Below are 24,700 nucleotides of genomic sequence, written 5' to 3'. Positions count from 1 at the left end.
CTTACTATCATAGGAATTTATGTGTTGAACTCATTTTTAGAATCTGTCAACCTGAACATTACTGTGCAAAACAGTGACACTGGCATACTACTGGCTGTCTTATTATTGAGAGAGGTCCCCTTGCCAGAACCCTGGTTTAGGCTCAAATGCCTGAGACAGAAAGACTGGAGGTTATTGGGCAGCTAACTCCATCAAGTTTAGATGAAGTAGAACATCTAAGGGGAGATTCCAAGTCATCAGAGGTTCTTGCACCACCCAGGGATCGTGGGTGGAAGAATGGCAGCCTGCATAGTGGGAAACACATCAGATGTAACCAGCCTGGCCATTTAAGATGCAGCACATTCAGTCCCCTGAAAGGAGCTAGCTGGTCAGGGTGAAGAACCGGGAGACGGAAAGTGATCGTCTGCTTCAGGAGGGCCGTATACTACGTTTGGAATCATTAAAAGTGCTGACCCTACACCAGAGCCCTCAGCCTGCCTTGGCAGAACAGGAAGCTTCTATTTCCTAAGTATTCCCAGCCCACCACACAGGCTGAACCCCCTTTATGATGCTCACTGTATGAAAGCTAAGCTGCTCAGGATTTAGGATCACTCCAGACCAGACCTGACATAGCCAGTCTATCTTAACCCCATATACCATGAAGCAAATACAAAACCTGATACTGGCAATAATACACCCACTGTGCTTCCTACAGACTTTCCAGCACAATCCACCCAAGATGAACCATTGTTACGGAAATACGAACAAAGGTCAGTGCAGATAAAGATGGGGCACAAATGGTTAGACCTTATATCAAAGGAGATTAGAAGGATATTCACAAGACTAGAAAGCCATATATACCAATGGTATTATCAGTGGTTTTCTCTACCAGTCAGAATTACAGGTGAGTTTTTATTTCATCTTTGTTATGTTTTCCAAATAGCCTACTATAACCTATATTATTTATTTTTGTTTTAATGTCTCACTTTAGGACACCTGAAGGCATTTTGGGTAATTAAGACAATTCTGTCTTACTGGCAGACACCATCACGTCTATACCAACTCGGGTGGCCAAGCCATTGTGGTTTGCCTGGGACTGTCCTGTTTTTAAAACTGAAAGATTCTCATCCTAGAAACATCCTCAGTTCTGGTGGTCACTATAATATTGACATATCCCTTTCCTATGGGCCACAAATATTGCCTTCTGATTTACCCTTCCCTGAGGGAGGCATGGCATTCAGAAACAGGAAGCATTCTCTCAGCGAAAAGGAGCCGGCTCAGACAGAGGGCAGCACGGATTCACAACCCTGTGGACAGCTGTCTCCCCCTTAGGAGGCAGCTCTCGTTCCTCCCACTTAGGGACTGAGCCTGAGGAGCCAGACTGCCTTTGTGCATAGCCAGCAGGTTGAATTTAGAAGTACTTCTCTCCCCAGTTCTTTCCTTTCCATGGTATGGAGCAAATTCCTATTACCTGCCTTTCAAGAGAAGTAACAACTACCAAGAAAAAGAACACTAAAACAAATAAACAACAAAAAACGACTACAGTGTCAGTGAGAATAAAGGGCAGCAAGACTGTGCCTCACTAATGAGAGCTGGCATGAGGAGAAATCTGAGAAGAAACCCAACCACAGTGGATTACCCTCTCAGGCTGGCAGAACTAGTAAAGGCAGAGAAAAATCTGCACTTCACAAGGAGAAAACGTACACTCTGTTTTAATAGCTGCCATCAAGGATTGAGCGGCACTTCCAAGGAAAACTCCCATCATGCCATCTCAACTTAACCATAGGGAACACTCAATTGTTCAAAGCATCTGGGTGGCAGGAGCTTCTTAGCAACAGAAGAGGCTCCTCTGCATTTGTGTTTGCTGAGCTGGTCCTGGTGCACAATCTGCTGGCACATGCATGAGTGACCAACTGGAAACCAAAATGGGGGTGCAGCTTGATTAGGTTCATCCTGCTGGTACCCACTTTCCAGTTGAGCTGGGCCTTGGGAAATACCCAGAACAAATGCATTAGGAGTCTGTATCTTCTGGCATGCTTCCAGAACATCACTGATGATTTGGTGAAATTGGACCCAAATGTTTGATGTGAGAGGGATGCATAACTCCTTCTTGGTTGGCCAATGATGTGGAAGTAAAAACAGTTTCACAATATCACTATGAGTGTCTCCTCAACCTAAATCCATAATTGTTTTTCCTTTTCAGCTGTTACATGTAGGATTGAAGGGTTTTCTCTAGAGGTCTAGGTATCGTATAACTAGGTGGTATTTCTTTTTGATAACAAATAATATCACCCAGCAGTCAAATGCTAATAAAATGATGTGTCTTATTTTACTTGTTGTAAATGTGCTTGGAAATGGTTTGCTAACAAATCTTCATCTTGGTGGAGTTTATAACACGGTTTACGTTGTAAATGTAATTATGCAGCACGTATTCATTTCCTTTCTTCTAGGGACCTCAAGTTGCTTTTTAAAGCATTATTTGATAGCTTCTTACCATCTCCTCTGGAGTTGAAAAGAGAATATAATATCAAGCTGTTATAACTAGCAATGGGGGACTATGGCACCAAGAGGCAGAGAGAATTGGACTGGGACCGACAGAATTCAAGCGATGTGCCATGAAGACCCCCAAGGGATGAATTGTCAACCCAGTGTGCCGTACACGAAGCAATTTCTAAGGATCCTAAAATAAGTGCGTTCTCTCTGTCCTAACACTCATGCTGGGCAGAATGGACTTAGCTTGTTTTTAAAGTGCAGGCCATGGCCTTCAAATGGGAAATAAACAGTTCCCAAAGCAGCTATTATTTGGCCAATTAAACGCTTAGAAGAAAATATACTTTTGAAAGACAAAATTAAGAGAACAAGGACAGAGATAAGTGCTAAAGCAATTGTTTCTACCTGTTTTTAAATCCTATCCCTGACCGTCAAAATGGACCATAGGCACAGATGGCACTCAAGTCTGAAGATGACCTCGGGTAACTCTCAGTGCTCTCATCCTTTGATTTAATGAGCTCCTATGGTCCTGGATACAATTCAGAATTTTTGCTCCTGTGTACTCAAAATAATGTCGCATATATGTTCAAAACCTCTGCAGTTCTGTGAGAAACATTACCTCCATTGCCTGCCCTTGTTGGTAACACAATGACAGTGTGAGTAGGACAGTTAAGGGGAGCGAAGGGTGCCCTGTGTGATCTTTTCAACTACTGTTAAAATACTCTCTCCCTTTATTATGTCTTATTTCCTTATTCTTAGCTAGTCTATGAATCTGTGCTTATATACAGAATTGCCTAATAAGCATGGAACCAATAAGAAAACACACACACACACACACACACACACACACACACACACACACACAGAAACTATAATACCTGGAGAAGTATGGCACATTATGCAGGAAATCAATAAAGATCCATTTCACTGGAAATGGACTCAAAGTGGAAAAAAGTCAGAATTATTTATGTGCATCTACCACAGGGAGTCACTAGCCCTAGATATACATAGAGGGCATGCTCTGAGAGAACGAACACATACAGTACATATTTTGAGACAGTTCTCATGTAATTTAGGCCCTCGGTCTAGGACCCTAGCTAATTTACAAGGATGTTCTAGGAAAGACACAATTTTAGGGATGGCAATCAGTCTACGGCATTTGCTTTTCCTGCAGGGGAAGCTCTAACACATTCCCATCCTTCAAGAGAACCCAAGGTTGATGATTTGGGGGCAATGCTGGTTAGTGTTTTTTTCCTTTCTCCCTCTTTTTCTCTTTCTTTCTTTCTTTCTTTCTTTCTTTCTTTCTTTCTTTCTTTCTTTCTTTCTTTCTTTCTTTTTTCTTTCTTTCTTTCTGCCCAGAAGGTGTGTTCCCATTGTACCCTGCCTGTCAAAAATTTTCTCAGCAGTCAAGGACAGGACGGCAGCACAGCTGCCCTTGAGCCAAGCTTATAACTCCTACTGGGAAACCACCCCGTGCTGTCAGACGACGTGGTTTTCAGACATGTCTATACGGACTAGTTGACTTAAAGACCAACTCCAGACTTGATGTTGCTGAGCTCCTCAGCTCCATCTTGCCATTCTGATTGATCGAGGAGATGGGTCTATAGTTAAAGTGGCATAGCACTTTGAGGGTTTAGTCATTAGAGCACACTGCTTTCTCTCTGGAAGGTAACTTCTTGCTTGGCTAGGTTATGGAAGCTAAGGAGTGACGTCAAGATGTTGTCTGGCCAGAATGTGCAGATAACCATAGAACTCTTCTCCTCCATCAGGCATGGATTTAGCCTCCTTTAGTTCCTGCAGTGACACAGGAGCCTCCAAATACCAAATTATTATCAGGCGGTCTTGGGGGAACCTCTGGGCCCTGCAATAAAGTAGACAGACTTGCTATTGGAAAGTGCTCGGGAGTGATTCAGCCCTGTTCAGATTGCTCTAAAATCCTGCAAACCATCTCTGGACTTGCTAAATGAAACCTGACATAGCTCTTGATAGTGAAAAAGTACTTCTGGGGATATAATTTATTAACACCCTTCACTTAAATGATTTTATGCATTATTTAAAGAAACCTGGTTTGATCACGTTTGTTGTTTTTAAAGCAAAGCTATGCAAGTATCGAGGCTGTGTAATTTTGGTAAAGCCACTTGTGAGCATTGTCTGTAAGTAAAATTAGGTGGTTGTACGAAGCGCTCTCTAAAGTCTAACTCCAGGGTCACAGACAGGTGGTGGTGGTGGCCTACAGAACAAATCTAACTCACGCCGGTGTCATTTAGTGATCCCACCCCGTGTTTTAAATCTTGGGAAATTCACATAAAATAATAAGTGCTGATGCTTATTGGAAAAATCTGGTAATAGGAGACCCATGCTTCAGCACGGCCTTCACAATGGCATATCATCTTTCTGATCTGACCTGTTTCTCACATTGACCTGCATGATCCTGTAGGTAACTGGGGTTTAGGACCCTTGCTCTAAGTTTTCCTATCATAGTGCTTTGTAATTCTATGGTAATATTTTTAACCATTGGCCTCTCTGACGAACTTGCCATCCTTATCACTGAATCTCCTGTTCCTAGCTTTGTAGGAGTGTTGTGGGTAGTCAATAAATATTTAATGAACTGAATTTCACCTTCTATATTAAATTTTTTGCAATTCACTAAATAAGACTGGGACAACTTTTTGTAAGATCACACATATATCCTAAGGAGTGACGTCAAGATGTTGTCTGGCCAGAATGTGCAGATAACCATAGAATTCTCCTCCATCAGGCGTGGATATAGCTTCCTATTCAAAGTTGCTTTTGAATAGCAGAGCAACTTTGAATAGCAGGTAGATATAAGAAATAGAAGCAAATTTTCTGTTTTGTGGCCCAAGCCTCTTGATAGGTCCAGAGGTTGGTGGCATACTGTCCATATATCATTTTGCTTTAATCATGTGAGAAAAGTTCTAAACTTTTTCTGAGATCTTCTTAATTTCTTTTTTTTTTTCAGAAGTAACCTATCCAGCTTCTTGGAAGAGCCCTTCTTTAGAGGTTCTTTAGAGATTAAGTATAAAAATATTCAATGGGAATCACTTAATTGAAAGCTAAGTTCCCAAAATTGCATGGGCCTATAGCAACAGATCCCTTTGTGTGTCAGATCTATGCTTTCTGAAACATCTTCATTTCTGGACGACTATAATTAGGATGTTCAAAGAAGGGATTTTTGGTTAGAAAATTATTTCTGCTAAAATTGTTATCTAAATCTGTTTAAATTGGCTAATATATTGTTAAAAACATGTCTAACAAGTAAACTATTAGGCAGGCAAGTTTAATAGCAATAGAGCCAATGAAAAAGGCTATGGATTATCTTTATTTGTTACAAATCTGTAAGCAATTACTATTTCAGTAATATATAGCCACATCTGGTAAACACCTGGCCAACATCAAAAGTATATCATAACTCACACTATGAAGGAATCGTTCCACAGATATTGCTTCTGCTCTCTAGGAGCTTACAATCTAACCTAAACAAGACTGTAGAAGCACATACGGGTACAAGAAAGTGGTCATAGTCAGAACAACTAAAGGCCACAGATACACTGAGGATAAAGAAAAATGACTATGGGGTAAAGAATGACTTTTAGAAAGGTTGAAGGGAAGAAGAGAAGTAAATTGCTTCTTCATTCCCATTTCTTTGAAAAAGAATTCATAGAAGATGTGTGATTCTAAGTGTTGTTCAAATCATGAAAGAGCATATGGCTTAAAGCTTAGAAGAAAGAAAATTTCTTTTGATATAAATGCTGAGCTGAGTAAGGATGCTGGGTGAAGGGCCCAGCAAGACTTTCTAAAGAAGGAATCATCAAATGGACAATCAATGGTGTAGATACCTCCAGCAGAGGACAGAAGCTGAGAGGAGAAGGCTGGTCTCCTCAAGTCTCTTCCAATTCCTTCTAAGAGCAGATGGCATAGAGTGGCTGAGCCATCTAGACTCCTCCAAATCAAGACTCCTCCAAAATAGTAAAAATATCTAACCCAAAACCTTTTCAAAACTCTCCATGGAGTCTATATTAAGGAAACGAACTATGGAAACTTTCTTGAGGGATTTCTGCAGGTAAAAAGCACTTCTAGATAGAACCACAGACTCAGTAGCCATCGAGTCCACTTTCTTTTATATATCCCACTTGTTTTTGTTTATGTTTGTTTGTTTGCTTTCTTGCTCACTTGCTCATTTTCTCTTATTGGACTTGTTGGGCCGATGCTATCTACTTGATTATTCAGATTTGTCTTTCCTCCATTGACAAAGGAGAGCAAACTTTTGAGGACAGGTTGATTTTAGTCAACCTCAATTATAATACAGCCTCAGGCTAACTGAAGTACATTATACAGCCTGATACTGGAGTGACAGGGGTGTCAAAGTATTCTGTTGCTAGGGAGAAAAATCAAAATGATGGCAGATTCTCCCATCATAATATCCTGCTTTGCCTTATTCAGTATTTGACTGTTAAGCATGCAGGGTATTTCAAGGACCTTTGAAGGATGCTTATCTCAACAAAGAATACAAATTTTAAGCAATGCCTCTACATGTCTTGTCCACAACATTAGAATTAATAATACCTTGACTTCAATTGATACCTTTTGTTTCAAGAAGCTCAATATTCTTCACATCTGCTATTCTATTTATCTTGTTACATTACATAGTCAACTGAAATCTGTGGTGGAGTCCAGTTTCATACATTAAAAGCTTATAACACTGTTCTTCCTAATGATTAAACGCAAATCCAATATTAAACATACCTTGAGATAAATTTGAATGAATAGGAGGGAAAAAAAAAACAAACACATGTATTTCCTTATATATGAAAAGATCTGATTCTCATTACTAAGCCTTTTTATTCCATTAGAGTTCGCAATGGAATGTCAGTCCCCAAATCCTAACCTTGCAATAGTCCTACCTTACCTCTGAGGCAGCACAGGAGAACAGCATTTAAGATGGGGTGAGAATACACAAATAGAGAGAAGGTGTTTATTATTCAGTGCCAGGGAACCCCTGGGGCCTGGGCCACCTGATAGCCTAACCTTCATAGTCCCTTATTCATGTGTGAGGGAAGGCCTGGCCTTCTAGTGGCATAGGCCTGTTTGTCCAATGTGATTTTATTTTTTGTTGTCCTTAAGGCTGTGCTCCCTTTATTGCATTTGAGCAGTGGCTCAGAAAATACGATAAGAATCTCTGAGAAAAGTTCAAGCTTCCAACACAGGCTAATGGGTTAACCTGGCTCTGGAATTACAAGTCAGCATACTTAACATGCACACCATCTGCTGTGATGTCTCTTTGCTATCATGACATCACAACACGTCTTATGCTGGGAATTAGGGCTGAACAAAAATACAGAACTACTGGAATTGATACTACCTGTATGCAACTGTGCCTCCTAACTAGCTATAGTGCCTATTTGAATGATTTTCAAAAGCAAATTTAAATCTCACCAATTGCCTGTCTTCTGTAACTGATGTATATGCATTCTAATGATACTTCTGGTTTCTGTCTCTATCATTTTCAAGATAAGCATGCCTTGATTCCAACTTCATGTTGACAAGTGGTTTTGGAAAAGAGATCCCAAGAGAAATCAGTAACTGCCCACAGTTCCAAGCCCAGCAGAAGACATGCACTAAGAATTCCATAAGCAACAAATCAAAGGATCTATTCCATGGTCCCAAAGTCCCAGGAATCCTCAGACATTTCACTGCCTTCTCCCCTGAGTCATCCCTGCCAAGGACTCTGATAAACATGCTTGTTGACACAGCTACGCAGTAAATGGGCTAATAAGTATAAACAGCTGTACTTACATGTGTCTGGCTTGAGTTGACTGTTGGTGATGCCAAAGTACTGGGGATTTTCAATGACAGGGATCTTGGTCATTCCAATAATGACGGCATCGGGGCCGCCCTCTGAAGATGATGGGGTGTTGCTCCCATTGGAGATGTGGTGGAGAGGGCTAGCAGAGTCATCATCGTTGCTGATAACTGAAGCCGGGCCTGGAGTTGGAAAAAATACATATGCTCCTGTAATTTTTAAATGTCTTTGTTGATCTCTAACTCATATACATAAAATTCATCCATTTAAAGTGTACAATTCGGTGGGTTTCAGTATATTCACTACAATTTTAGGACATTTTCATCATCCCAATTGGTTGTCACTCCCCATTCTTCCCAATCCCAGCCCTATGCAGCCATAAATTTACTTTCTATCTCTATGGATTTACCTATTCTAAAACTTTCCTGTAAATAGAATCATACAGTACGTGATCTTTCGGGGCACACTTCTTTCACTTAGCATAATGTATTTAAGGTTTATTCATGTTGTAACATGTGTCATTATTTTATTCCTTTTTAGTTCTAAATAATATCCCATTATATGGATATACCATCGTTTGTTAATCCATTCATCAATTGATGGACATTTGGGATGTTTCAACTTTTTGACTATCATGAATAAAGCTGCTATGAGCATTTATGTACAAGATTTTGTGTGGACATGCATTTTCACTTCTCTTGGTAGACTTGCTGGGTCACACGGCAACTCTACGTTTCACATTTTGAGGAACTGCCAAAATGCTTCCCAAAGTGGCTGTACCATTTTTACATTCTCCACCAGCAATGTGTGAGGGTTCCAATTTCTTTACTTCCTTCTTCTGTAATTTAATACATAGCTTTCCTCTCTGTTCTCTGAACATCTTTAGAACACTCACTCATTGAAACTCCAGCATAAATCTAGGATTCTGTTTCACTGTGTACTGAAAGATGTACTAGGAGTTTGAAGATCTGAGTTCCTTTCTCCACTCTTTGGTCAGGTCACTCACCTTTTTTCTACCTCTACATCCAATTACATTTGGAAAATGTGCAAAAGGATATCTGCTTGTTATTCTATGAGACTGGAATGAGACTACTGATATAAAGATGTATGGTAAACTTAAATGTGCTTCATGGGTATGAATTGTTACTAGGTATAACTAAAAGAATTTACAACTGGTAGACTGGAATTGCATTGGCCTGTCCTATTACTGTGTCCTTCTCTCTGTATCTTCTGTCAGTAGCTGCACCACTTTTGCCTACAGAATAATAGCTCAATCCCATGGCAATTTACCTGCTTTGCCTTTACCCTTAATATTATTTATAGAGTCATTCCACAGATGTCTTTATACTAAAGCAATAATCATAGCATTTTTCACATAACACTTTAATTTTCTAGTCCAGAGTCTCAGGATGTATATGCCCATAAATATGGTCTACTGTGTATTGTCTAAACAATTTATCCATTGACCACTCAACGCATGCTGTTGCAATAAAAAATAGATTCATGAAGATAAAGGTCTATACGGAAGCTTCAAAACAATTAAGATCCTGGTAGCTCAAAGTAGACACTCCATACATGAAAAATAGACAAAGCCCCCTACACATATGTTTTTGCAGGGTACTGAATGGGTGTGGGGTCCCACAGAAAGCAACCACTGGCCAGGGCTACTGGCATAAGCCAAGAGGAAGATAGGAAGGAGAGGATAAGAAGGAAAGACAAAGGGAAGGCAATGAAAAGGCAGAATTGAATACACAGCCAAGGCAAATGCGTCCTAGGGAATGGAAATCTGAATCACTACTTCCTGAGCAAGGGAATGTGTTTTCATCCAACCCCCCAGGATGCATGTTTCAGCACCTCCATTCATTCTTTCCCTCTTCCCTCACACTTAAATATTTCAATGAGAAGCATTGCAGTTCTAAAAACAAAAGTCGTTGTGTCATACATTTTTAAACCCCCTATGAAATATCATAGTAATCCATCACCCAATCCAAGATCCATTTTCCCCTCATATGGGGATTATCACCGTATGTAGTGATAACAATTGGACAATCCCCAGCTAGTTGGATCTTAAACAAACTATGCAGGAGGCAGCCAACTGCTATTATAGGTAATTTTTTAAAGCATTATCTCAAGGGAATGTGCATTTAAGATGCCTTTAATGATACATTCTGGCTTAATTCTGCAAACAAGTCCTCACACAGCCAATTGAGAAGCGACAGAATACTCCAAGCGAAGGCAAGCTCCCTGGTCATGCTTGTCTTGTGCCTAGCTCACCAGCGTTAGCAAAGAGCAGAAATTCTGCCAACAATAAAGACAAGTTCTTCCTAATATCCTTAACCATCCCTGTTTTATGATTTGTTTCCTAAGAGCCCTAGGTCACCCAGAGCTTAAACCCAAAGATGGAAAATGTTGTGCTGAGGTCTCTGCATCTTGTCAATAAAACCTTCCCATTGCTGGTTCCCTCACTCTGTTCAGATATTCCCGCTTTTGGGGGTTACCCAAGCAGGCTACCGCCTGAGTTCCCCGAGGGGGGTACAGTCAAGGCAACACATTTCTCAACAGATTCCAGGCTGTACGTTTATCCTCAGAAATGCAGGAGCTGTCATGTTCAAATACTCCACATGCTGTCAGAAGGCCAGCAATCTTTGTTTCTGGAGCCTCTGCTATGATCAGAAATGCACTGATCCCAATTGCCTTTGTCTCTGATTTCTTTGGGTCCAGGTCAGATTATCAACATTCCCGTAGCATTTCCTCATGTTGGAAGGGGTTGATACCTAGAAGATAATATTGAGATTCCTCCAGGAATCTGGAATCTGAATCATCTGCCATGGATACAGTGGGGTCCTAACTTAAAGGGTTCAGCGGAGAGACTTGCTCTTTGCTGCCCTTCCTCCGCCGAAGGACATCTTTTCCTTCCCCTGGCCTCTCAGATTAAACCCTTGACTCTGACGTAGCAGGTCAAGAGGAAATGCACTCTCTGTTGGGGGGGGGGGGGTAGGGGGAGCAGGGAGGGATTTTTAAGCATAAGAGCAGGATAAAGCATCAGAGGTCATTTTTCAAAAGCCTTTTCACTTTGCCAGAAGGTTGCTGTTGACAAATCTGAGCAACACATAAACCTCAACAATTTATCAATTGGAATATTATTTCAAGTGCTGTTTTCTTCATTATTGATGTTCAAATCCTGGAAGATTGATGTGGCTGGCAGGGTTGCAGCAATTCACCCCATTTTTCTATGAACATTTTGATCTAATGGAGCTCAGCAAAGTTGGGAAGGGGAAAAGCTCTCAGCGGGGACAATGAATGTCTATATAATTTGACAGCAGCCTGTCTGTGCATGTCACGCGATGTGTCATTGTGTGTCTGTGCACGTGCTTGAGGAGCCACCAAAAAAAGACAGATAGAAGAAGAGTCAGGGGTACATCACAGCGTGTTGTAAGAAATTCATACGAGGACTTGAGAAAATGTCTTACACAGTTAATTAAAAGTTTTAAATTGCTGGGTATGTGCAGTTTGCTGAGTTTGGGGTAGATAGTTCTAATCACAGAACTGACAAATATGAGTTATGCCTGGAAACATCTTGAGCCCATTTTTCTTTTAATATGTCTCAGGTGCAAAGAGGGATTTTTCTTTTATCAAGAGTGTCTCGGTAACATATCCTACATCTAAGAGTGTACAGACTTTTCTCAGCCTAACTGAGTTATTTCCCTGTGATAAGAACCAGTGAAGGTCTTCTGGGAAAGGAGTTTCCTTCCCTCCAGAACAACAATGCCATCGAAGTGAGGGGAGAGATTATTGTTCTTGAAGAGCTGTATTAAGTATGTCTGTTATTTTCTGTATTCTGAAGTTTCAATAGCTGGGGCTTTGATGACCCTGGAGGGACTAACCTGTCCAGGGTGAGCCAGTTACCACAGATAGAATAAACCTTCCCTGGAAGAGTATCTTTCGTATACAAACAAACTAATCCATAATCTATCCCCCAACCACATTCTTTATCAAGCTATCACACTCCAGGCTACTGTCCATGTGCCCAATTACACGAGAGCCAAATATCAGACAACTCAGGACAGCGCTGATACCCCAGAACCCACTGAAGTTCCTCAAACCAGACAATCCTAAACTGGCTTAGCCTGCCTCGCCCCTTCCTTCCTGAGGAGACCACAATAAAGGCTCTTGTCTACGTGTCCCCCTCACTCCCTCTGCCTCTTGAATGATCCAGTGTGGCCCGTGTGGCCCCACTGAGATGTGGCATGCCCTCTTCTCTTGGGAACTGTGGGTAATGAACTATCTTTTCAGTGGTAATTGTCTCCTGACTTATCGGCCTCCTCATACCTGAATAATAACAAAACCAACATTTTAAAGCAGCAGCACCTCTGATTAACTGTAGCTGAACGAACAATTCTGAAGAAGAATTCTCTCTGTTGTTGCCTTAAAGGGAAAAACCTGTTTTTGAAGCTTTCTAGCAACCGGCACCTCTCTGCAGGGCAAACTGGCCTGGAAAACGTTTAAGCAGTTAGTCATTTGCTATTTAGTGGAAGGAAGACCCCATCTCACGTGGTATTGGAGAGTTTATTACCCAACTCCTCACACCCACGCCCACCACACACACACACACACACACACACACACACACACACAGCACAAGCCTTAAAACATGACACCTTTAAGATTGCCCAGCAGGACACTCTCTGGACTATGTTCAGCTGTATCTGAAATCTGGCCCTGGAGAGTCGCCAATGAATCCTGAGCTGGTTGTGCTTAATGTTCCAACTTTACCACATCTCCACTTTCCCTTTACTGTTTAAGAGCTTTTCCCTTGGAATTCATGGGGATAGTTAAGGGTCAGGGTGACAGACATCAGGCTCAAAAAGGGAAACGAAACAGGATTCCTTGCATGGCTGGATGAACATGTATGGAGCAAATAGCATGGGACTGACAGGCTTTGTGACATTGGCACACCTCCCCTACTTTGCAATTTGATCTATAGCCAATTTTGCTACCAAAATAAATACTAACCAAAGGATGTCCAAGATGGCCTGATCTTGGAAATGCACGTGCAAAAGGGAAGAAAACCTGTCTTTTCATGACTTCTAAGCAATTCCTCCTGTTCATTGTCTCTATACATACAGAAAATACTGAACAAATTGGAGGCCCTGGGAATTCACACCTGGTTTCAATCCTAGAGATATGATACATTGTCTACACTCATTTGGTAGCTACAAACTCTGCTTTCCCATCATCAGCACATAGTCTGAATGCAATTAAGCACCGATCATAGCATCTGGATGTTAGTCTTGTTTTGAAAGAGAATGATCATAAATGAACAGCTGATTTACCAAGTCAGAGATTTATTGCATCTTGGCCAATGGGAGAAAGTTGAGACCCACACTTTTCCACACTTGAATATTCAGGCAGCTTTGCTGTGCATGGTGCTCTAGTATAGTTGCATTTTATTAACCTCCTCAAAAATATATCAACAACCTAGATCTGGGTCATAGTTGACACTTCCCCATAAGGATAAAAACAAGTCGACTTCAAAAACAGAACCATTTACTGAACTCCATTAGCAACAGTGATGCCTTTTCTGGAAAACTTCTAGGCCTTTTTCTCCAACCAATCAGAAACCAGGAACACAGAAAATGAATCAAAGGCCAACAAGTACGAAGAGGGGCTAAAGAGTTTCAGCCGAATTAAACGCAAGCTCATTACTTATCCAAAGAAGGAGTGAGAGCTACTTACCAATACCTTGTCTTGATTTTACTTTCCCAAATCCAAACCATGAGAAATCTGAAAACCACAACAAAACACAAAATAAACTTCGAAAGAGAAGCGTAAACCAGAGGTATTCAGCCCTGTCCTTAGTAAAATAACTTAAATTCCCACAGAACGCTCCATTGAGGACTGAAGCTGACTCTCAAACAGCTAACTTTTGGATTTTGGTGTAAAGATTTATTTCTTATCCTGAGAACATGGAGGTTCAAATCAGATAGGAGACACAGCCTGCCTTCAAGAAAAATGGCCGAAACCTAGGTGAACAGCTCTGAGTAGTTTTCTTTCTTTCTCACTTTCTCCCTTCCCCCTAAGTATCGAATCATCTAACAGGAAACTTGCAAGGGTGAAAACACACAATGCCTCTGACGAATGCACTACGATTGGTTCTGAACCAGTCGTATGAGAAAACAAGAAGAGAAAACAGATCTTTTCTGGAGCTGAGACAGGCAGTAAAAGAGAAACATGAAAGAAATTCCTTGGGAGAATTGACACTTGGGCTGGATGAGGATTGAAGAGAAATAAAAAGGGGTGGGGGATCTTAATTCTACATGGATTCTATGGCTGACTTGTTGTGTGACAACGGACAGCTCACAGCAGCTCTGTGCTTCTCACACTATAAGACTCCACGGGCACGTGTGAGGAAAGGGCTGCCAAATGTTTGGACGTCCTCCGGTGAATAAAGCCACAGTGAAATGCCTATCTGTTACCTGGAGCCGACTGTTCCCTTCTAGGTAATTTCCACTGGGTTAAAAGTGAATTCTGCACAGAATTCTGTATCCCTGGATATAAGGCTAATAAAGGCAATGGAGCCCAAGTAAGTAACTGTGTTGTTCAGCTCTTTAGATTTGTAGCGATTTTTGCAGGCAGTGGGATAAAAAGCTATGTAGAAGAGCCAATTAAAATGAAACAATGTATATAAAACCCTGTGCACACTCCAAAATGCCTTCCAAAGTTGTCATGATTACTATTTTTTTCAAATATATTTAGCCCTTCTTTCCCTGGTATTCTAGAACTTCTGCTCTCCAAACAGTCAATTTTTACTTCTGATTGGTATTCTTCGGAATGCTTTCTTCCAGATTTTAGAAGATAGGATGAAGGTCTGGCCTCTATCCAATAAAGATTTCTTTGCACAAAAAAACAGTGAACCTCATTCATGGGGTCCCTGGTCTAGTGGGGCAGGGCTTTGACTGTGGATTTCTTAGCTACAACTAATCTCTTTAAAAACGGAATGTATTTTACTACCAGTCACTTTTTGTTCCCTCTATTCATTTGATTTCCATAGCTTTAATTAAACTGTTGGTTGTATTTTTTTAAGACTGCTGTTTTCACCTGAGCATTGTTTTTCAAAATCATGTTTCCATTTTACAGAAAACCCACTGAAGGCCAATGCCATAGCAGTCCCTTACTGATTACACCTTTCAGATTTCTTTTGATCATTAACTACCATGTTTGCCCAAAAATAAGACCTAGCTGGACAATCACCTCTAATGCGTCTTTCGGAGCAAAAATTAATATAAGACCCTCCTCTTATTTTACTATAAGACCTGGTCTTATTTTTCTATAACATAAGACCAATCTTATACTAATTTTTGCTCCAAAAGGTGCCTTGGAGCTGATTGTCCAGCTTGGTCTTCTTTTCAGGTAAACACGGTATAAAAAATACAACTGCAAGGAACATCTACTTCTCTTAGGTGTTCCCATCCCCATTTTCAAAACTCATTCCCTCAAGGTAAATCTTAGAAATGGAATTACTGGGTCAAAAGGGATGAACATTGTTAAGGTTCTCAACACATGTAATCAAATTGCTTTCCCACTGGTCTTACTTTCACCAACAGTGTATGGGGAAGGTAAGAGTGTATCTCCAATGGGAAAACTACTTCCATCCTGCCATGGGTATGTCTCCACCTAACTGAACAGAGACCTGGCAAATACCCATCCCTGACCTGTGCCACGTGAAACCGCTCACACCCCACCTTTCCTAGGCTGGTGTGCATCATGGGTACAGTAAGGAGAACTGTAGATATGGAAAGAACAAGAACAAGGCAGATAACACGCGTGCAGTCATTGCAATTCACCAAGTGCCACCCCCTGCCCCAGTTACTTCTCCGTTGGTCCTCAGCCAAACCCCGTAACATATTATCCTCTGTTCATTGACGAGGAATTGAGAAACTCAGAAAGGCTGATAGATTCAGCAAAGGTCATAGCTTGTAGTGACTCAGCCAAATCCAGATCTTTTATTCTTTCATAGTTGCCTTTCCAAAAGTAGCCAAAATTAGCCAAAGTTTACAATGTTACAATCAGAATTTAGTTTTATAGAGAGAAGAGCACTATAAGTAGTCAGGCATTCTTATTTATTTATTCAACAAGCAGAGCAGAAGATTCGAAGAAAAATAATCTGCATGGCCTGCCCTCATGGAGTTTGCAAAGATCAGCTACCCTAGAAGTATGTCCAGGGTGTATGGGCCCCCATCCCAGTGGGGAGGGGTATGGGTCAAAGGAGAGTTCTCTAGCTTCTGGACAATGGGTTAGAATTAGCCACGAATAGGGGAAAGCAGAGGGGTCATTCCCAGCGTAAGTAGTCCAGTTATGGCTAGTGTGGGGGGTGCTGCCTATGTCAGGGGGCTGATGCAGCTGGAAAGGGGGGGGAAACTGACAAAAAAGGCAAGGGCCAAGCCAAGAGTTTGGATTCTATAATGAAAATTACAGAATTACAGGTAGCCTTCCCCTTCCCCAACACAGAGAAAGAAGAGAAGAGAAGAGAAGACAAGAGAAGAGAAGAGAAGAGAAGAGAAGAGAAGAGAAGAGAAGAGAAGAGAAAAAAGAAAAGGAAAAACTCAAGCTAGGCAATAACATGATCAAGATTAATTTTAGATAAATGATTTTGGCTGCAGGGTACAAACAGAATTATGAGAGAGCAAGACTAAGGGCAAGAGACTGGTTAAGGAGGCTTCTAGAAAAATCAAGACACGAGGGAATGGTGGCCTGGACCAGGCACTGGGGATATAGGACAGGGAAAAAAAGGGAATGGTGTCAGTCACATTTAGGGAAATCAATAGGGCATGGTGATAGATTGCAAGTTGAGGGAAATGTGAGAAGTAAACAAGGAAGTTTCAGGATGACTGCTGCCCACCATGTCTCCAAGGAACTTAGAAAGGAAACAGGACTAGGGGGTTAAACGGACAGCACTGGTGTGGGGGCACAAATCCCAAATAAGATGTCTATGGAAGGAAGGACCAATGTTCAGACCTCAGAATACAGGTCTAATGCCCAAAGTGGATTGGCCCAAGTTCAAGAACCCACAGTTAACTGAAACACAGACTCTAGATGCTGTACCTAGGACACATTTCTTGTTTGGGCACCCAAAACACCCTTCTTGCAGGCACAAATGAAAGGGCATCCAACCGAGGCTAACTTTTGACAAACTTCTTCCTAAATTCCTAAAAACCTTTCTAAGTTATCTTTACCAATAACACAATTATTATGTGAAAGAGAATACAATCTTTTTGGCCATATCCCAGAGTACGTGGAAAATTAAACAGACCAGATATAGCAAGGTCACAAGAATAACTCTGCCCCACTCCCCTGAAACTATCCTTTATTCAACAGCTCATTCTTGACGGATTTAAGCAATAGTCTTAAAACCTTAATACTAAATTTCACCAGCAAAATTTTCCCACAAGGTCAAAATGAAACGATTTCTCAATTTCCTGTGATATTTCACCCATTGGAAGAGCCCTGCCAAACAGTCTTTTATTTTCTGTTTAATAAGAGACACTTTACTCGCTGCAAAATAAAGGGTTCCGTCAAAAGCAAATGTAGTTGCAGTGAGCTTAAAGGAACTCCTCCTTTTGGAATCTAGACCAACAAACACTCTAAATCATGAAATTAACCAATGAAATCCATCTTATATTGAAGAAAGTTCAATTTTCACTTATATCCTGACCAGAGAAGAGACATGTAGAAAATAAATTGCACATTAACACACTAACAACTCTACAACGGGACTTAAACAAAATAAAATAAATGGCAATAAAAACTGCTTTTCAAACATCTCCCAAAGGAAACAGCTAAAATTTAGGGGGTTGAAAAGGAATATTTACAATGCCAGTGAGACAATCAGAGGAAGGAGCGAGAAACAGGCAATGCGGAGAAATGTAATCCTCCCTGTGGGCGCTGACTTGTACAAACGCTAAACGTGATTGTTAGAAGGGTTCTGATCTCCAGAGAATGCAATTTCTGGATTTTTTTTCTTTTTTAAGTTTTGGAAAAATCGTTTTAGTATGTTAGGAGAAAAATCAGCTTTCCTCCCTTGTAACTCTGGAGAAATTAAAATGTGCTGTGTTCTCAAATGTCATTTCTTCATATTTTCAGGCAAGACTCACCACCGTGCACCCCCAAGAAAAGAATCTTTAACATTTTAATGGAAGCAAATGGGAAAATGATTCACTGACAGAAATGTACTCCATCCCCACCTTCTTAAGGCCACACCCCCTAAAGGACACATGAAAGAGAAGCTCTCTGCGGCCTTGCTGCAGGGGAAGCATGGACCAAACAGTGCTGAGCTCAGAGTAGACACTTCATGAGTACCTGATGGAGTGGCCGATGGCCTGTTACCTCAAACAAAGAACTAGGAGGACTGGTCATTGGAGTGGAGGGGAAACGAATGCAAAGGATCACTTTACTGACAATATAATTATCTCCCTTTCCAAATGATACATAATCAGAGTGAGTAATAGTTTGCTTCAAATTAATTCCAGTTCCTGAGGCCACTGAACAATGTAGTTTAGGGCCAAGTTTCCACTTCAATTTAATCTTCATCTTTCACTTAAGGACACAACCTTTACATAAGCCCCACATACACAGACAAGGAACTGGGTTTGCTTTGAGTTAAATTGGTTGGGGAAATCATGATGCAAAGGGTTTTCTAATCCTCCTGACCAATCTTCATTGGCTTCATCCCTTCCCTTCCCTCAAACTTCCAATATGACTTATTGTTACTGTTCTCTAAGTAATACTGAACACCTCCAACGTGACAAATATAAAGAAAAACGTGTGTGTTTTAGCTGAAATGGTTAGCTGCTTCCTGAAATCTTTATTTCCTCTTTCTTTTCCTGGGCCCATACCGAGACGACACTCCCAAGCCCTTCTTGGGGTTAGTTGTGGCCATACCACTAAATTCTAGCAGATGGACAGTGAGCAGAGTGATGGGTACCACTTCTCGGGCTGGCCCATCAAGACTTGCCTAGTGCGCTACCCCATGCTTTCCCCTTCTACCTTTCCAGAATGAAGACAACACTTATATCCAACTTGGAAATTACGACTTGAAGATAGCAGAAAAATTCTCTGCTAATTCTCCCAGTATTGTCTGGTGAGTGTAGACAGTATAGAAATTGAGTTATTCTACTGACGTTCATTGAAGCCAAGCTATTATCTTCCAACTCTCATTCAAATGAAAAAAATAAACTATTGTGTTGGAACCGTTACCAATTTGGGACTTCCTTACTATGGTAGGGTGCCTACCCTAACTAAGAAATATAGACAAAGAAAAAAATATTTGGTGCAGCCACTATGGAAAACAGTACGAAGGTGCCTCAAAAAATTAACAATAGACCAACCATCTTCACTTCTGGGTATATACCTAAAGGAAATGAAAATACTTGAAAAGATACACGCAGCCCCGTGTTCACTGCAGCATGATTTATAATAGTGAAGATATGGAAGCAACCTAAGTGTGCATTGATGGATGAACGGATAAAGAAAACGTAGTATATGTATACAATGAAATATTATCCAGCCATAAAAAAGGAAATCTTGTTATTTATGACAACATGGATGAGCTTTGAGGACATTATGCTGAGTGAAATAAGTCAGACAGAGAAACACAAACTCTATGTGATCTCACTAATATAGAGAATCTAAGAAAAGAGAGAAAAAATGTCATAGATACAGATAACAGATTGGTGGTTGCCAAAAGCAAGGGGTTGGGGGAAGAGCAAAATGGGTGGAATGGGTGAAATGGGTGAAAAGGTACAAGTTTCCAGTTATAAAACAAATAAGTCCTGGGGTATAATGTACAGCATGGTGACTATAGTTAATAATACTCTATTGCATATTTGAAAATTGCTGAGACATCTTAAAACTTCTCATCACAAGCAAAGAATTGTAATTCTGTGAGGTGACAGTTGTTAGCTAGACTTACTATGGTGATCATTTTGCAATATATACAAATATGGAATCATTATGTTGTATACCTGACTATAGTATAACCTTACATGTCAATAGTATCTTAAATTTATTTATTTATTTATTTTTATTTAAGGTTTTTATTGACGGACTCCGTAACTTCCCAATCCCCCATCAGAAATCCAAAACTGTGTATCCATGTATACTTGCATTTTTCTGGAAAGGGCACCAATTTCATTAGATTTTCAAAGATTTCTTTACTCTAAAATGCTAAGAACCACTGAAATACGTACATGTAAATGATTTTGGAGGCAGAGATAAAAATGCACAGGTATTCTGCATTGATATTCTACTTAATCCTGTTCCCTCTCAGCAGGTGACCTGGGTGCTGAGAGCCATCTATCGCCTGCCACCGAGCTTGTTGCAGCAGCCTTCTAACTCAACGCCGGCTTCCTGCTTGCCTCCCCTCATCTCTTCTCCACAGAACTGCTGGAGGGGTCATCTTCAAGCACCAATCAGATTACTGCATGCCCCGGCTTAGCATCCTTTAAAGGTTTCTCGGTACATTCGGTAGAAACTTCTGACTGTCCCTGTGGAGTCCCGCATAACACGGCCTCAGCCATCCGACCCAGTCCTCTCACCCCTCTATTTCCTAAACAGCCACAGTGGCCTCTTTCCTGTTCCTGCTCACTTTTTGGCCTCCTCTCAGAATCATCTTCTTGACCCTTTCGATGCCTACCCACTTCTCCTCCTTCAGGTTTCAGGTCAACTCTCACATCCTCTGAGGCGCCCCAACCGCGTCACTTTAACCACAGTCTCTCTCAGCCCTCTCCACTCACGTCCTTCTCAGCATGCACCAATCAATCACCTTAGTTATTTGATTTATCAAGTATTGTCTATATCCTTCCCTAGAACTTGAGCTTCAGGAAGTCAGTGACTGCCTTAAACAAGGCTTCCCCAGAAACAAACTCCGACTCAAGGATTCAAGTGAAGGCAGTTTACTAGGAAGGGTTCCAGGAAACACTAGAGGGAAATGACATAGACAGGGGAGGGAAGCACACAATGAATACGTGTTCCAGTGGGTTACACTGTGGACAGCTGGAGTGCAAATCCCTATAGAACTTAGGGAGATGGTATAGAATGCAACCTCAGAGATACCCCATCCAAAAGGTGAGGAAGTTGTGTCATTGACCCTCCAACTATTATGCCATCTGTCATTGGCTGAGGGCTTCTGGCTAAGAGAAAGCCCTTAGGCAGAGAGTCATGGGTGCTTGCAAGTACAGGGATGGTAAGAGCTGAAAGGACATGGGCAGAACACCAGAGTATTTGCTACAGGGATCTTGCCTGTGCAGTTCACCGCTATTTCCAGTGCTTTGCACAGAGCCTCAATAAATACTTGTTGAGGGATGAATTAGAACAATTTTTTAAAAGCATAACAATATGAAGTACAGCAAGTCTAATGAAAATGCCAATATGCAAATCATGCACCCAACATAGAAACCACTATATTTTGCAAATATATTTGCTACTTTCCTGATTAATTTCTGGACCTCCAATAGAACCTCACTGAAGACAGTCTGTAACGGCGAGCAAAACTTAGAACCCAGCACTCCAGGTACGAGTGTGAAATAAAGACACTGGACTAGATGTCACATGTGGGCTCTCTCTAGACACTGTAAGAAACAAACTGTATGACCTTACGTAAGCCATTCTCCCCTATCCTCCCACCTCCCCCCACACACACACCCCTAGAGCTTATTTCCTACTCCATGACGACAGACACGAAGAAATGGCACTGATGACCCGTTCAAGCTCCAGCAAGCTATAGTACTAATTATTGGGTATATATGGCTGAGAATAGATTGCCACGTGGCCTTATATAGCTTTCCAGGGTATTTTGGGAATGTGAGATCATGTACAATTTAAAGAAAAGCACTCAGTCAACTGGCCTAGATTTTCTCCTGCTAAATAATACTCAGATGCTTTGTGGTCACAATATCCTCATCCTGAGAGAAGGACATGTGCTCTGCAAAAGCAATGTTTAAAAAAACAGTACTTATTAAATACTTGCTATACGCCAGGAAACTTACTACAGATTAGATATTATTTTAATTAGGGAAAATTGGTCAGCTTGTATGGCAGCATCAAAAAATATAAAAACAGACATCGCCTTAAATCTTACAGACAAAGTTCAGAAGGCTCAAGTGGGAATAGATGAAACTAGACTTGCTCAGAATGTGGCAAAATGTCCAGACCCTATATTTCAAATATTTAATTTTCAGAAAATAAAACTGCCAACTACTTCCGTCTTTTCATTTTGAACATGTGGAGTATTTCAAAGAAAATTCAGCTGGTCTACATCTTCATTATTCACAATTAAACTGTACAAAGTGTTGGGTTTTTTAAATCTATTATAAATTCTGAATGTGTTTTCTTTGACAAAGGCAGTCACAATTGTTCCTGGGTGGGTAAAAATTGGAACCTAGAACTCCTAATAATTAGTTTCCAAGCTTGGAACTTTGAGAAAGGCAGGAACAATCTCTGCTTACTAATAAGAGTTGACAGACACTAAGAGAATCATATCAAAGCTTTTTCTACGGTACATCCCCAGTGAGAGCTGAAAAGGCTCTATAAACATTCTCTTTCTGGCGGTCACAAGCTCCCTTCAGGGAAGGCAGGTGATGTCGACGCACAAACCAAAATTTCCCTGTTCACACTGTCTTAACTCTGGGTGATTGACTGCCTGACCTTTGCCCCCAATTCTCTGCAGAGCAGTGTTGGTGAGCTCTGGGAGCAAGTCTTTGGGAAGGAAATTGGCAGAGTCCCAGGGAATCATCGTACAAGTGATGTTAGTGGCCCTCAAAGAGAGCAACAGGCCCATAGAGGTTGGCAAACACTTTCTGCCAAATTCCCATGAGCTTTTGTTTCCATGGAAAACCTAAACAATGACTCAGACCTTGCCGACTCGCTCAGACCTGTCCACTGTGCACCGTCACCAAGTGAGGCCTCAATGAAGGAAGGAGCATGCTCTCTCTGCTCTTCTTTGCAAAAGGTTTTATTAAATTAAATGCACTTGGAAATGTCTGCAATTTCTGCTACATATTTATAGTTATATTCATATTTATGCTTGTATTATTTATATTCCTATATATAAAACATGCAAATTCTTTTTTTAGTTCCTTTACACCAACATTTGCTGTAGCTAATGCAAAGCACCATGTAGGAATTTATTTTTTCTGTGATTGTATTATGGAATTTTGGAGGAAGACGGAGCATAACAGGGTTTCCAGCCATGATGCTTTCCAGTGTATATTTTCCATTGTCAACTGTACTGAAACTCTTCCCTCCAATCTGAGAACATGGTGACCTGCTTCGTGTCCTCCATCAGTACTTTTGTCTTTCTTTGTAGTGACCCACCACACCCCTCCACTCTCTTGAACCAGCCGAGGTCAGGAAATGTGTAAGGCCGACACAACAGCCACGGTGGTTTTTTAATTTTATCACTACACGCTCTTCTATTAGGAAACTCCTATAATGGAATAGGATATAACAGGATTATATACACTTCTACAGCTGGGTGCTGAATAAAAATAATTGAATAAAATGACCATAAATAGAACAAAATGATAATCCATTGTTCAAAACGCAATGCTAGTCACACAAATTAATGATCGGTCACCCTGCTTAGCATGACTTGAGGTGGTTAGACACTCAGTGGAAGAAACCCAAACCCGTAAGATGAAAGTATAGTTCTTTCTTTAGTGTTTTCCCACTAACTGCCCAATATGTTCTTTAAGACCCACTGCTTTTCTGGAAACTAACCAAAGTTAACTGGCTAGGTCAGTGGTTCTCAAAAAGGCACCATTGTGCGGCCCAAGGGAAAACTGGCAATTTCCAGAGGTATTACGGGTTGTTGCAATGGCAAGGAGGAGGTTGAGGGAGTGTGCTACTCTCATTTAATGGGTAAAAGCAGTAATGCTGCTAAACGGCCAACAATGCACAGGACAGTTCCCCACAACAAAGAATTGAAGGCCCCAAATGTCAATGGTGCCGAGAGCAAAACACTGTCCTAGGTCCTGGGACAGCAGAGATGGAATTTATCCTAAAACCTCTTTTCCCGTTAGAAAGAAACCCTAGTCTGTCTTTGCTGACTCTCACTGTGGGAGTTTAGTTTTCGCTCCTGTTAGTCCAGTGGTCTTGTCACTGGTGTCCTTGCTGCCCTTTCTCTCTCAGTTTATCCTATACGTCACAAGAAACACTTCTGATATTGTCACTTCTGTTGCTCCCAACCACCAGAAAGTGCTGTTCTGGCTCCCAAACAGACAGGCAATGAGATTCAAGGGGACAGAAATTGGATTTGGACTTCGAGCATTGTGTTTCAGTCTTGGATCCTTCATTTCCTGATAGACACCCTAGATTCTCTCTAAGAATCTCTCCTCAGAGCAATAATTACTGCCC

The 24,700-nt window shown here is 41.0% G+C and overlaps 1 protein-coding gene across 9 annotated transcripts in view; it reads right to left on the bottom strand.

Moving 5' to 3' along the window:
- The window catches only part of NTRK2 (neurotrophic receptor tyrosine kinase 2), a 322,840-nt gene that overhangs the window by 136,832 nt on the left and 161,308 nt on the right, over positions 1-24,700 (bottom strand). For 6 of the 9 annotated variants that reach the window (XR_004424692.1, XM_033123465.1, XM_033123461.1 and 3 more), the window contains 2 exons: positions 14,027-14,074; positions 8,284-8,472 (listed from right to left, as the gene is read on the bottom strand). Coding sequence is in view for 8 of the 9 variants with exons in the window: in XM_033123465.1 (XP_032979356.1) it covers positions 8,284-8,472; positions 14,027-14,074 (237 nt within the window). In the remaining variant the exon portion in view is untranslated. Of the gene's footprint in view, positions 1-3,791; positions 4,331-8,283; positions 8,473-14,026; positions 14,075-24,700 lie in introns of those variants that run through there. The other 3 variants (XM_033123467.1, XM_033123468.1, XM_033123466.1) reach the window with 3 other exon arrangements.

The sequence above is a fragment of the Rhinolophus ferrumequinum genome, chromosome 12 (genome assembly GCF_004115265.2).
Source record: "Rhinolophus ferrumequinum isolate MPI-CBG mRhiFer1 chromosome 12, mRhiFer1_v1.p, whole genome shotgun sequence".
Lineage (NCBI taxonomy): Eukaryota > Metazoa > Chordata > Mammalia > Chiroptera > Rhinolophidae > Rhinolophus > Rhinolophus ferrumequinum.
The sequence above is the reverse complement of the archived record's forward strand: the minus strand, read 5'-3'. Positions and strand labels throughout refer to the sequence as shown.